The sequence below is a fragment of the Nomascus leucogenys genome, chromosome 17, assembly GCF_006542625.1.
Source record: "Nomascus leucogenys isolate Asia chromosome 17, Asia_NLE_v1, whole genome shotgun sequence".
NCBI lineage: Eukaryota > Metazoa > Chordata > Mammalia > Primates > Hylobatidae > Nomascus > Nomascus leucogenys.
The window spans coordinates 29,741,171-29,754,763 of NC_044397.1; the positions used below are offsets into that span (position 1 = coordinate 29,741,171).

The window sequence follows — 13,593 nt, forward strand, 5'->3', positions numbered from 1 at the left end:
TAAATAGAGACTTTCCGTTAAGTCTTTTGAAATCCTGAAAACAGAAAGCAACTGCCCGTTACTTCCAATCTGGACTTTCCTGGGGGGTCCAAAGAACCCAGGCGGGAAACTGTCAGTCTCCTCCGTCTCTGCTCTGTCTCTCCCTCCACTACCCTCTCTATTCATGGAGCAGGAAACTGAAATACCTGCTGACACATTTTATTTTTCTGACATATATTTATTTGCTTTTTAAAAGTTATGCTCTCTCAATATTCCCGAGTGCATGAGTACAAAAATAAAACCTGAAAATAAAGAATCCCAACCGAGCACTCATCAGGGCAGTGGCCAGCTCTGGGGACACACCCAGCCCATCCGTCCCTGGCCACCGTTTGACGTGCTGGGCCGTTCGACAAAGGCAGTTTTGAGAGATTTTTCCTCATTGGACCCTGCCCCTTTGATCCAGGAAAGATTCTTATACAAAATCATTCCCCAGATATAGAATTTGAACACTCTGAGTATAGGAGCCATGTCTCATTGATCCCTGAATCCCAAGACTCTGGCTGAGGGGATTAAAGATGAAAAGAATGCTTGCTAAGTGCCAAGCATATGGCTTCTGTGTCTGCCACATGCATGTGGAAATGAGTGAACTCACAAACAGCTTTCCTCTAGCCCCTATTTGTGGATGTAAAAGGTTCACGATGTATAGCAGCCAGTCCGGAAGGCCCTGTGGTGTCATCAGTACCTGAAAAAAATCCCATCCCAACTCCTGTCTCCTTCCAGGATGACCCCTTGTTCTCTTTAGACAGCAGAGGTCATTCTGGTTAGTTAGGAAGCGGCAGGAGTCCCCAAGGCTCTACAGAATCAGCCGGCGGCAGCACGGTGGGGGTCCTGGTTCTGCAGCTGCGAGGCTACCAAGCAGAAGGTCCTCCAGAGAATCACTGAGGGTCCCGGGGCTGCACCTGCGAGGCTGCCACACAGAGGGTCCTCCAGAGAATCATTGGGGGTCCCGGGGCTGAGGCTGCGAGGCTGCCACACAGAGGGTCCTCCAGCTTTTGTGTACGCATGGGGCAGCCAGGTCTCCCCCAGCCCCTGCCTTCAGGCATTGGAGCCTACAACCCTGGGCTCTTTCTGCCCTTCATGAGCCCCAGCCATCCACTGCCTCTGCGGCTGGGTGCCCGTCATCCATGGGCTTCCCCAGAGGTCTCCTGATCATGCACCCCTTAGCATTCAATGACAGTAGCACTTCCTGCCATTAAGTTACCAGGATGCTTGCTGCCTGCAGTTCTTCCCTGCGCACAGCTGATCCTCCTGGTAGCACTGATCATGCTGCAGAGGACGAGCATATCTTCATGGCTCCCTCTCCTCCTGGAACAGAAGCACCTTGGTGGCACTGTTTTGAATTTTGAGTGCCTGATGTAGTGTTTGGTATATAACAAGTGTTCAATAAATATATGTTGATTGGTTGTTGCCTGCATGCATGCATGAAGGAATGAATGAATGTGTGTATGCCTCGGCGGCCCATTGGCGAGCCTCCTTCTGTTCCACACTCGTACCTTGATGCTCACATGCCCTGGTTTCCCCACCATGGGTAAACAAGTAAGCTCAGGTCGTTCTACCAAAACGCAGACAGTGAGTACCCAAAGCCCCCGTCCAGCCCTGCTCCTGCCTGTTGCCTCCTTCCTTTCGGGTCTCAGACTGAGGATTTTTTTTTTTCATTTTGATAATATAGGAGGATATGGCCAGTGAGTTCCTAGGAGCTATTGTACTATGCACATTTTTAAAGCTACCTTTGAGAACCTTAGATCATCCATCGTTGGTATCAAATAAATAAGCGTTAGCAGTTCATAAAGACTGTCAGCAGAAGCCAAATTGCATACTTCCAATATAGCCCATTCTTTTTTTCTGCACAATTTTATGTTCTACTGATTTACGTATCTTCCCTACTATTTGCTTATTTGATTTCCTCTAAGTAAAACACATTTTTCAGCAAATGTTGCTGTATGTATAAAATAATAGGCTTTCTGTAGTGGTAAAACATCTCATCTCTAAATATAGAAATCTCTGCAAGTTTGTGATTCAAACTAATTTAAGTACAAACTGGTTACAGAACTGATTTGGAAGACAGTTGTTCCTTGTGAATTGTTAGTGTCATGAAGGCTCCTCTATCCCAAACCTGGATGAATTGGGAAAGGTGTTCCTTCATGGGGTGTCTTTAAATCCGACAGGGCTTGACTCTACAATAATAATGGCAATAGAATAATAATAATAATAACCGGTGATTGCAGGGCATTCTGTCCTTCTCGGGTAACTTTCAAACTGAGCTCTGTAATGTTTCCATCATTTACTCAGATAACCAAAAGAAAAAAGAAAAAGAAAAAAATCTCATATTGCCGAAGGGAAGGGAGTGAGAGGTACTTATGACTAAACAATGTCCTTCAGAGGAGCCTGAAAGCCTGTTTTCTCCTTGCCTCTCCACTTCAGTTAAAAGCTACTTTGTTAAATATAGAAATTAGGAGCATTAGAAGTGAGCTTTTCAAAAATAGACCAGCCGTTGGCCTCTTCTCACATCTCTTTGCCCCATGTTTTACACTTAGCACTAAGCTTCGCCTCATTAAGGCCGAGTGGAGGGGCGGCCCCCGCACCCACGTCACACCCACAGCAGTCCTGATGGGGCTGCTGGCCAGCAGTGGGGACAACAGGAGCAAGGGGCTGCACAGGAGGCCTCGCCTGCCTTTCACTACTTGTGTGACTTTGGACAAATCACCTCTCTTCTCAGCTTCTGCCTCTCACCTTGTAGACTGGGCATGGTATCATTCATCTCAAAGGATGGCTGTGAGGGCAGCACCCCCCCGGGTTTGTGAGATCCCAGCTGGGGAGGGATGCTCAAAAAGTCCTAGCTCTTCATGCTTTCTTGCCATCTTATACTCGAAGGCTGTTCCCCACTTTCCTAACAGCACCCTGCCTCCTGGGGCTGGGAACTTTCTAGCCCTTTACCCTGCATTATTCTGACCACATTCTATGACCTTCTGACACTAGACTCAAGATGTGTCTGTTTGCTGTTGAGCCCTCAATGCCTGGACCAGTGCGAGGTATACAGTAGGAACCTAATAAATGTCTGGGTAAGCTCACTCCACCTACTGAGCTGAAATGAGACGGTGTCTTTTGCCCTACTGAGGAGGACCAATTTAGGAGGGCTCTGCCTTCATCCTCCTGCTGAGAGAAGAGGCTTCTAAACTCCAGATGGTTCCATGAGGCAGCCTGTAAATTAACAACTTACAAGTCATCATTAAATGCTGGTTACCCCTTGTTTTAGTAGCATCTTTCCTCTAGTTATCTAGTGCCATGGGGACAGGAGCCGGTTTCCGGCATGACTTCATATTCCCCAAAGCATCTTCCTGTATTGAGCACACCAGAGGGACCAGGCTCCTAAGGCCTTATGGATTGATTAATTGTTAAATCATTTAAAGACCCAATTAGCATTTCATCTCTCCTCCTGAAATCAGAGACTAATTCTCATGAGGCTGGAGTACAGAGAAAACCCAATTTACGGAGCTGACTTGGAGCCCCTGAGGCATTGGGAGAGGTTTCTTTCTATGAAACCACTTCTGACCGAGCCCTCATAAGGAGTGAAGAATTTAATACTGTTTCCCCCAGAGTTATCAAGCCCCGTCATCTTCATCCTCAGAGTGAAGTCGAAGAAGATGGGTTTGACCAAGTCATCATTTGTGCATTAAAGGGCCAATGCTTTTTATGTAGAAAAAAAGTACTTATCTGATCCTCTTCTGCCAGAGCAATTCCCCCCTACAGCCACAATTTCACCAATTGCTTTCTTTAGAGTCTTTTTCAAAACTGTTTTTCTCACACACACCTTGCTTCATCTCTCTCCTGTACAGTTGGGTTTCCGTTACTGTTGTTGTTAATTTCTGATATTCCTGAGGTGTCCTGTGCCTGATGGTGGCTTTCCCCCTATTCTCTTTAAATTACAAAGTGACTCAGCACTGGGCTTCGCTTCCATTGTTCTCTGAGACCTCTTCCATTTATCAGCCTGTGTGCTTATCACTGTCTGTGAGTCACTCTACTGATCATTTATCTCCTTTCAAAGTTGGCAGAGTAATGCTTCGGCGCAGTCTATCCCCATTAGATAAGATTTTCTGAAATGGATTCAGAATATATTAAAGCCTCATTTATCGTTATTGATGGGTTAGTCAAGGATCTCACAAAGCTTCATTTTCTAAATAACCAAAACTTATTATTTAAAGAAATAGTGGCCAGCAGCAGAGGCTCACATCTGTAATCGCAGCACTTTGGGAGGCCAAGGCAGGTGGATCACGAGGTCAGGATTTCAAGATCGGCCTGGCCAAGATGGTGAAACCCCATCTCTACTAAAAATACAAAAATTAGCTGGATGTGGTGATGGGTGCCTGTAATCCCAGCTATTCAGGAAGCTGAGACAGAGAATTGCTTGAACTCGGGAGGCGGAGGTTGCAGTGAGCCAAAATTGCGCCGCTGCACTCCAGCCTGGGCTACAGAGTGAGACTCCATCTCAAAAAAAGAAAAAAAAAATAGTTTATATTTCCAGAATAAGGCATGCCGTCTTTTATTGCATGTCTCAGGTATTGCACGTTTGTTTTTGTTGTTTACAAACTGGAGGTTTGCAGCAACCCTGTGTTAAGTAAGTCTATTGATGCAATTTTTCCAATGGCACGTGCTCACTTAGTGTCTCTGGTCACATTTTGGGAATTCTCACAATGTTTCAAACTTTGTCACTATGATTGTATCTGTGATGGCGCTCCCTGATCAGTGATCTTGAATGTTACTATTGTAATTGTTTTGGGACACCATGAACCACGCCCATGTTAAGATGGCAAACTTAAGCTATAAATGCCTTGTATGTTCTGACTGCTCCACCAACTGGCCATTCCCTGTCTCTCTCCCTTTCCTTGGGCCCCTGTACTCCTTGAGACCCACAGCGTGAAATTTGGCCAGTTAATAACCCTGCAAAGGCCTCTGAGTGTCCACGTGAAAGAGAGGGTTGTACATCTCTCCCTAGAAAGCAGACTGGAAATGAAGCTTAGTAAGGAAGGCATATCGAAAGACAAGACAAGACAAAAGCTAGGCCTCTTTCCCCAGTTAGCCAAGCTGTGAATGCAAAGAGAAAGTTATTGAAGGACATTTAAAGTGCTCCAGTGAACACACAAATGATAAGAAAGTGAAACAGTCTTATTGCTGATGTGGAGAAAGTTTGAGTGGTCTGGAGAGAAAAATCAAACCAGCCTCAACATTCCCTTAGGCCAAAGCGTAACCCAGAACAAGGCCATAGCTCTCTTCAGTTTTGTGAAGACCGAGAGAGGTGAGGAAGCTGCAGAAGAAAAATTGGAAGCTAGCAGGGGTTGGTCCGTGAGATTTAAGGAAAGATGCCATCCCCATAACATAAAAGTACAAGATAAAGCAGCAGGTGCTAATGGAGAAACTCGGTAAATTATTCAGAAGACCTGGCTAGGAACAGTGATAAGAGTGGCTACACTAACAAGAAATTTTCAGTGTAGGCGAAACAGCCTTTTATGGAAAGAAGATACCATCTAGGACCTTCCTAGCTACGGAGGAGAAGTCAATGTCTGGTTTCAAAGCTTCAAAGGGCAGGCTGACTCTCTTGTTAGGGGCTAATGTTGCTGGTGACTTTAAGTTGAAGCCAACACTCATTTACCATGCCGAAAATATTAGGGCTCTTAAGAATGATGCTAAATCTACTCTGCTTGTGCTCTGTAAATGGAACAGCAAAGCCTGGATGACAGCTCATCTGTTTACAGCATGTTTTACTGAATATTTCAAGCCTACTTTTGAGACCTGCAGCACAGAAAAGAAAAATTCCTTTCAAAATATTACTGCTTATGGACAATGCACCTTGTCATGCTAGAGCTTTGATGGGAATGTACAAGGATTTGAATGTTGGTTTCATGCCTGCTAGCACAACATGCGTTCTGTGGCCCATGGATCAAGGTGGAATTTTGACCATCAAGTCTCATTATTTAAGGAATATATTTCATAAGACTGTAGTTGCCATGGATGATAATTCCTCTGATGGATCTGGGCAAAGTAAATGGAAAACCTTCTGGAAAGGATTCACCATTCTAGATGCCATTAAGAATGTTTGTGGGCTGGGGGCAGTGGCTCATGCCTGTAATCCCAGCACTTTGGGAGGCTGAGGCGGGCGGATCAAAAGGTCAGGAGATCGAGACCATCCTGGCTAACACGGTAAAACCCTGCCTCCACTAAAAATACAAAAAATTAGCCAGGCATGGTGGCGGGTGCTTGTAGTCCCAGCTACTCAGGAGGCTGAGGCAGGAGAATGGTGTGAACCCAGGAGGCGGAGCTTGCAGTGAGCTGAGATCGTGCCACTGCACTCCAGCCTCAAAGGAGCAAGACTCCATCTCAAAAAAAAAAAAAAAAGAATGTTTGTGATTCATGGGAGGAGATCAGAATATCAGTATTAATAGGAGTTGGGAAGAAGTTGATTCCAACCCTCGTGGATGAGGCTGGAGGGGTTCAAGGCGTCCACAGAGGAAGTTGCTGCAGATGTGGTGGAAACAGCAAGAGAACTAGAATTAGAAGTGGATCCTGAAGATGTAGCTGAATTGCTGCAATCTCATGATCAAACTTGTCCAGATGAGGATTTGCTTCTTACAGATGAGCAAAGCAAGTGGTGTGGGACGGCATCTACTTTTGGCAAAGATACCGTGAACATTGTTGAAATGCCAACAAGGACTTAGAATATTGCATGAACTTAGCTGATAAAGCTGTGGCAGGGTTTGAGAGGATTGACTCCAATTTTGAAAGAAGTTCTACTGTGGGTTAAATGTTATCAAACAGCATCGCATGCCACAGAGAAGTCTTTCATGAGAGGAAGAGTCCATTGATGCAGTAGGCTTCACTGCTGTCTCATTTGAAGAAATTTGCCACGGTACCCCCAGCCTTTGGCACTCACCACTCCCCACCACTCCGATCAGTCTGCAGCCATCAGCATCCAAGCAGGACCCTCCACCAGCAAAAAGATGGTGACTCACTGAAGGCTGAGGTGATTGTTCACGTTTTTTAGCGTAAAGTATTTTTAAATTAAGGTATGTACATGTTTTTTAGACATAATGCTATTGCACACTTAATAGACTGCAGTAGAGTATAAACAGAACTTTTATATACACTGGGAAACCAAAACATGTGTGTGACTTTCAAATTGCAATATTCACTTCATTGTGGTGGTCGTGAACTGAACGTGCAGTATCTCTGAGACATGTCTCTCTATCACAAGGCCCTTCACATTATGAAACAGGTGATATTGAACACAAGAGATATTATCGAGGGGATTTTCATAGAGGGGAGAGACTGAAACTGGGAAAAATCGATATTTCCTTCCAATGCTTGAGTCCTGTGATTTACAGAAAAATCACACTTTGCACTGGGCCATCACACCGAGTCTGACTTTGAGCCAATGGAGTGACTTCGGGGGACAGTCGCAGAGAAGGATGCGTGCGTCTCTGCACATCATGGGCACTCAGGTCCTTGGGCACTGCCAGGCGGGTAGCTCTTGCTGCCTACACTAAACACCTCAAGACTAGTTTGCTTTCTGAGTTTTTAAGTATTTGTTTTTAATCTTTAAAAAAATCTTTTTACATCCCTAAATCTCAGGCTCTTGCGAACACTTTTGCTGTTGAGTGTGCCTGTTTCTGGTAGATCCTTCTCATCTGTTGCTTGTGGTCTGCTGGCAGGAAGGAAATCAGAAACCACTCCAACTAGAATCACATCCTAGCTGAGAGGGGGCAGAAGGGTGGAGAGACATGTGTGAGCATATTCCAGGGACTGTGGGAGCTGACCCTTGGAGGACAGAAGCAGCCCAGTGAGTAGCCTCCATGTAAGTGAGTGTCTGCAAAGCACTGCAGCCTCAAGAGAAACCTACCTGGAAGATGGGTCGTTTCTGTGTGCACTCTCACCTCGGGCTAAGAGAAGCATGATTTGAAATCAAGTGCAAGAGGCCATGTTTTCAGCTCTGTGGGAAAGACAGACTTTTAGAATTTAGAATTCGATCAAACATAACCCCCTCGAGGTCATCAGAGAAAGTGTGCAGAGACACGGCAGTTTGTCAGGGGCCACAGGTCACCCATTCCTATTGTCTCCCAGGAGCCTGTCCACATCTTATAGGATATGGTCACCTGGCCCGAGAATGTCTGTTTTGCAAGTTTTGTCCTGAGCTGGCTGTACACCCTCTCCTGCCCCGGCTTCTCTCCGACTCCTACTGTGTGTGTCTGCAAAGCTGCCTGGCTCCTCGAGCCTCTAACCTACCTTTAGTTTCACGGCCTGTCTCCCATCCTGACTATTACAGATGATCATCTGACATTGTGTCCAGTCTGTGAGAACGGCTTCCAGTGAGCTGCCCTTGGGGTCCCAGAGCCAATGTCAAAAAGACATCCCAGAAATTGTGAACATAAGCTCATTCCTGGTCTCTCTGTGCAGGCCAGTGCATTTTCCCTTGACCCTGTGCATTTTCCCTTGGCCTCTCTGCCACCCAGGGCAAATCCTGCATTCCTACCACCCTCACTGACCCCAAGCCTCCCAGAGTTGAATCATTGGCCACATGGTTGAACCCAGTCTCCAGCCCCCTCCACTTCCCAGAGGTCAGAAGGCTGAGCCGTCACCCCTGGCTCAAAGCCCCAACCCTCTAATCTCCATGGTTGGCCTTCCTGGCATGGCCAGACCCATCCTGGAAGGATCTCAGGGCCCCCCATGAGTCCCCCCAAGAAGCATAAGCTCAGCTGTGGTCTGAGAGGCACACCATCGTGGCAAAAACCGTCCCAGTCACTCAGGAAGCTTCAACGGTCTAGAAGTTCCATCTCACATCAGATACATTCTTTATGATAAACTATCTTACTTGGCTATGTCTGTCAGATTTATTCATAGTTTCTTTTTCAGGTGGGACTCTTTCAACAACTTTGGTTTGGTTTCAGACCAAACCGATTCAGATTGCAGCAGGGGGAATAGGAAATGGGGCTTGGGAGAAGTAGAATTGATATTTCTATCCTGGCGTTTCCACCTCTAATGGAGATTCAGTTATTGGAGAACTCAAATAGAAATGACAGCTCCGCCCAGGTGCAGCGGCTCATGCTTATAATCCCAGCACTTCGAGAGGCTGAGGTGGGGGAGGATTGCCCGAGGCCAGGAGTTTGAGACCAGTCTGGACAACATAGTGAGGCCCTGTCTATACAAAAAATAAATAAAAGAAACTAACAATTCCTTTTCTGATTCAAAACTTAATTCACAATTAAAGAGAAAACAAGACAACATCCTGGGCTCACATTTATTCTTTATCGCACTAATGTACAATGTAGTTGCAGTCTACATTAGAAATATTAGTATGCTTATAAATGGTGTGCATGGATTAGAGCTGTGTTTCTTAGGGAGCTGAAAGCACAACACAGCTTAATAAATTTCAAAATGTAATGAGTACATTTTTAAAATTAAAAATATCAAGTATAATTTTGGCTTTGTGTTCTGACCTGTATGGGTCAGCAGTACCTGATGTCTAAGAGACCAAAAGCTGGTTAGCGGTGAGCCAAGTCACACTCAGCATCCCCTCTCCCCGGCACTGCGTAGCAGCGTTTATGGAGGGGCAGCCATCCAGAACAGCCCCGGAACGGGGTCCTGCCCAGATTCAGGAGACGTGAAGGTTCAGTATGGGGCCCGGGCAGCTCATGATTTTAAGGTTATAGACTCAGCCTTGGTAGAAACCACGTAGTAGCATTTTGCAGCTTTGTCACTGGTAAATCCCAGTAAAAACTTTTTTTTTTTACTAGTAACTTATTTAAAGAATTTATTCGCTTTAATTGCATTTCCATTTCATAGACTTGCTGATGTGTTCTTTACCATTTCCATGGGATTTTAGTGAGTGTTTTCACCACACTTCCTTTTAAGTGCTTCCTCCAAATCCCCGTAACTCCAGCAGAAGACATAATGACAATGTAACCTCATGCTGTCAATAAATGCGGCAACTGTGTGGTCTAAGAATACATGCGGGCATTTTCGCTCATAACTCCAAATGGCTAGTGTTGGAAACGTTCCCGTTAAATGTATCGGGCCTTTTCCTGTGTATGTGGCATTTCCATGACCAGCTTCTAGTTGTAAAAACAAATTGTTGACCACGTTTCTTAATTAAATTAATGTACATGTAAGCCGGGCACGGTGGCTTACGCCTGTAATCCCAGCACTTTGGGAGGCTGAGGCGGGTGAATCACGAGGTCAGGAGTTCAAGAGCAACCTGGCCAAGATGGTGTGAAACCCTGTCTCTACTAAAAATACAAAAATTAGCCAGACGTGGTGGCGAGCGTCTGTAATCCCACCTACTAGGGAGACTGAGGCAGAGAATTGCTTGAACCCGGGAGGCGGAGGTTGCAGTGAGCCGAGATTGCATCACAGCACTCCAGGCTGGGCGACAGAGCGAGATTTGGTCTCATAAAAAATAAAAAATAATAATGTATTTATAAACATCTGCGTCCCCTCCCCCTGTTTATGTGACAGCGTCAGTACTTGTTTTGGTAGCAAGCATAAGAGTTCAATGAAATTATGACCAGAAAACAAAGTAACAACTGTGAATAATGAAGCTGGGTTTTGTTTGTCCTTTTTGGGGGGGAAGAGAGTTCATATTTGGGATTGGGGCATATTTTATATTCTTCATTTCCCAAACGTGACACAGCAGGGCGGTCTGCTGTAAGAGCTCAGGCTCACCATGGATTCTGATGTGTGTTTTCTTCTTTCTCCTTTTCATCCCATTCAATTCAAGTGAACTGCCTCATTCACCTCAGAACCTCCTGGCCAGCCCTAAATCTTCCCACAGCCACGCCGTGGTGCTCTCTTGGGTCCGGCCCTTTGACGGAAACAGCCCTATTCTCTATTACGTCGTGGAGCTGTCTGAAAACAGTAAGTAGCAAAATGAAACTGTCACCATGGATGCTAATCAGATTTTTGTGTGTGCTCTTAATGTGCTTAACCTTTACTTCTGGGTCAGACCCAAAACAACTAGTAAAATGCTGTAATGCTTTACAGGGTTTCAAACACAGCCTGCCCTTTAGGAAAGAGAAAAAACCATGTAGGACCTGAGAGAGGGAAGGGAAGAAGTCTTTAGTTAGAGGGGCTCTTGGGGGAGAGTGGATTTGGGGCCCCATGGGAGGGCCATGCACACAGGACTGCCCCGAGCAAAGCCCTGCACAGTGTCACTCCCAGGGCGAGCTGGAAATGGGTTAACAATGCCTGCCACCTGGGTGACTTGAGAGTTCACTGCCACCGCCACTGCTCACGTCTGTGGAAGGTTTTCTCTGGTGTAGACGTGGCGCCAAGTGTTCAACACCCTCTTCCTGACTCACCTTCCAGGACCTCTCTGCCCCTTTACCGCTGTCCTTGGAGCTCTTCTGCATGAAACATGCTCCTTCCATGGGCCACTCACAGCCTTGGCTCTCCTCCAGCCGCCAAGCCCTCCTTCCCTTCTCTTCCCGGCTGGCTGGGTGACGTGTCCCCCGCCATGTGCACCCACTCAACGTCTCTCCGTTCTCCCTGGAACCTCTTCCTGGGAAATCGCATGCATTCTTGTGATTTTAAGTGGCGTATTTTCCTTGATGACTGAAACACTTATATCCTTCACCCAGGCTTCCAGGATCACTTATGGGGCCCAGCAACTTGACATCTGTATCGGGTTGTCTCATGGCCTCTCCAACTTAACTTCTTCCCACTGCATCTTTTTAATGTTTTGTTTGTTTGTTTGTTTGTTTGTTTTTTACCTCACTCCTGCAGCCACACAAATCTCTGCTCCCAGCACCCTGCATTTCTGTATTCCTCTGCTGGAACCCTAGGAATGGTCCCCAATTCCTTTCCCTGGACCCCAGCCCCCACCTCCACACTCCCTGCATCAGCAGTCCTATCAGTCTGTTAACTAGGATTCTGATCCCCTTCCTCTCTGCCTCGGACCACTGGTACCTCTCGCCAGGACCACAGCAGCAGCCTTCCAGCCAGCCCTGTTTCCTCTTCCAAACCATTCACCTGCCAGCAGCAACACTGATCTTCCTAAGATATACCCAGACCAGGCCACTCCCCTGTCCACATCCTGCAGGGTTTTCTGCTGCATGCAATGTAGAAGCCAAATGCCTTGCTCCCTGTGCAGCCTCGGGTCACCCTGGGCTATTGTGCTCTTTCTCCACACCGGTCAGCCACACGGGACACATGAAACTCAATGCGGATTTTATGTTGACTCCCTGAATGGGCCAAATATCTCATCTCAGGGCCTGTTCCTTCCCCTGCAAACCCATAGAGCTAGATTGTCACCCTTCATGATAGATAACCCATTACCTCCACAAAGAAGCTCTCCAGCATGCCAGCCCGATTTCACCTTTTGTTTTTTGTTTGTTTGTTTGTTTTGAGATGGAGTCTTGCTCTGTCACCCAGGCTGGAGTGCAGTGGCGCAATCTCAGCTCACTACAACCTCTGCCTCCTGGGTTCAAGCGATTCTCCTGCCTCAGCCTCCTGAGTAGCTGGGACTACAGGCACCCGCCTCCACGCGCAGCTAATTTTTGTATTTTTAGTAGAGACGGAGTTTCACCATATTGGCCAGGCTGGTCTTGAACTCCTGGCCTTGTGATCTGCCCACCTTGGCCTCCCAAAGTGTTGGGATTACAGGCGTGAGCCACCATGCCTGGCCTCCAATTTAACCTTTTAATACCTAAGCTGGCAGCCTCCCTCTGTTATCCCATTTGTATTAGTCCATTTTCACACTGCCGATAAAGACATACCCAAGACTGGACAATTTACAGAGGAAAGAGGTTTAATGGAGAACTCACAGTTCCACGTGGCTGGGAAAGCCTCACAATCATGGTGGAAGGTGAAAGGCATGTCTTACATGGCGGCAGACAAGAGAACAGAGCTTGTGCAGGAAAGCTCCCCCTTGTACTAACCCTCAGACCTCATGAGACTTGCTATCAGGGGAACAGCACAAGAGAGACCTGCCCCCGTGATCCAGTTACCTCCCACCAGCTCCCTCCCACAACTCATGGGAGTTCAAGATGAGATTTGGGTGGGGACACAGCCGACCCACATCACCCATCCTTTATTCCAGCTGAGGATCTCCTTCCCTGAGCCTCCCCCAGGCAGAGCCAGATGAAGGTATCATGGCTGTTACCACGATCCACTTTATTCAGCCTGTGGTTGTCTCCCGATGACACTGGTGTTCTAAACGGGTCCCTGTTTTCAGGACACCTAGGAGTGGTGCACTCTCGGGTGCCCTCCTCTGAAACGCAGCTCCCCGTGGGTCCCTGGCGCTGCTCCCTTCTCTGGGCAGATTCAGCCTGGGTTCTGTCGTGGCTCTTCCCAGCTGGTGCCAGCCTGTACATGCCTCCTGCAATTATTGACATAACTCACTTTATTTCTCCTAATTACCTTTTCTACACCCTCGCCCTCCCCTGGTAGAGGTTCCCTTCTGATGATACTGCATGCTCACACCACAGCCACACCGTTTGATTCCCATTGCATAGCTACAGGAATGGATGTGCAGAGGCTGTAAGTCACAGTCACCTGCCCACAGTCACACGG

General features: G+C 46.9%; 1 protein-coding gene across 1 annotated transcript in view; it reads left to right on the forward strand.

The window, feature by feature from the left end:
• The window catches only part of SDK1 (sidekick cell adhesion molecule 1), a 965,381-nt gene that overhangs the window by 684,008 nt on the left and 267,780 nt on the right, over window positions 1-13,593 (forward strand). Inside the window, exon 14 of the mRNA XM_030795976.1 lies at window positions 10,802-10,938. Coding sequence (XP_030651836.1) covers window positions 10,802-10,938 — 137 coding nt within the window. The remainder of the gene's footprint in view (window positions 1-10,801; window positions 10,939-13,593) is intronic.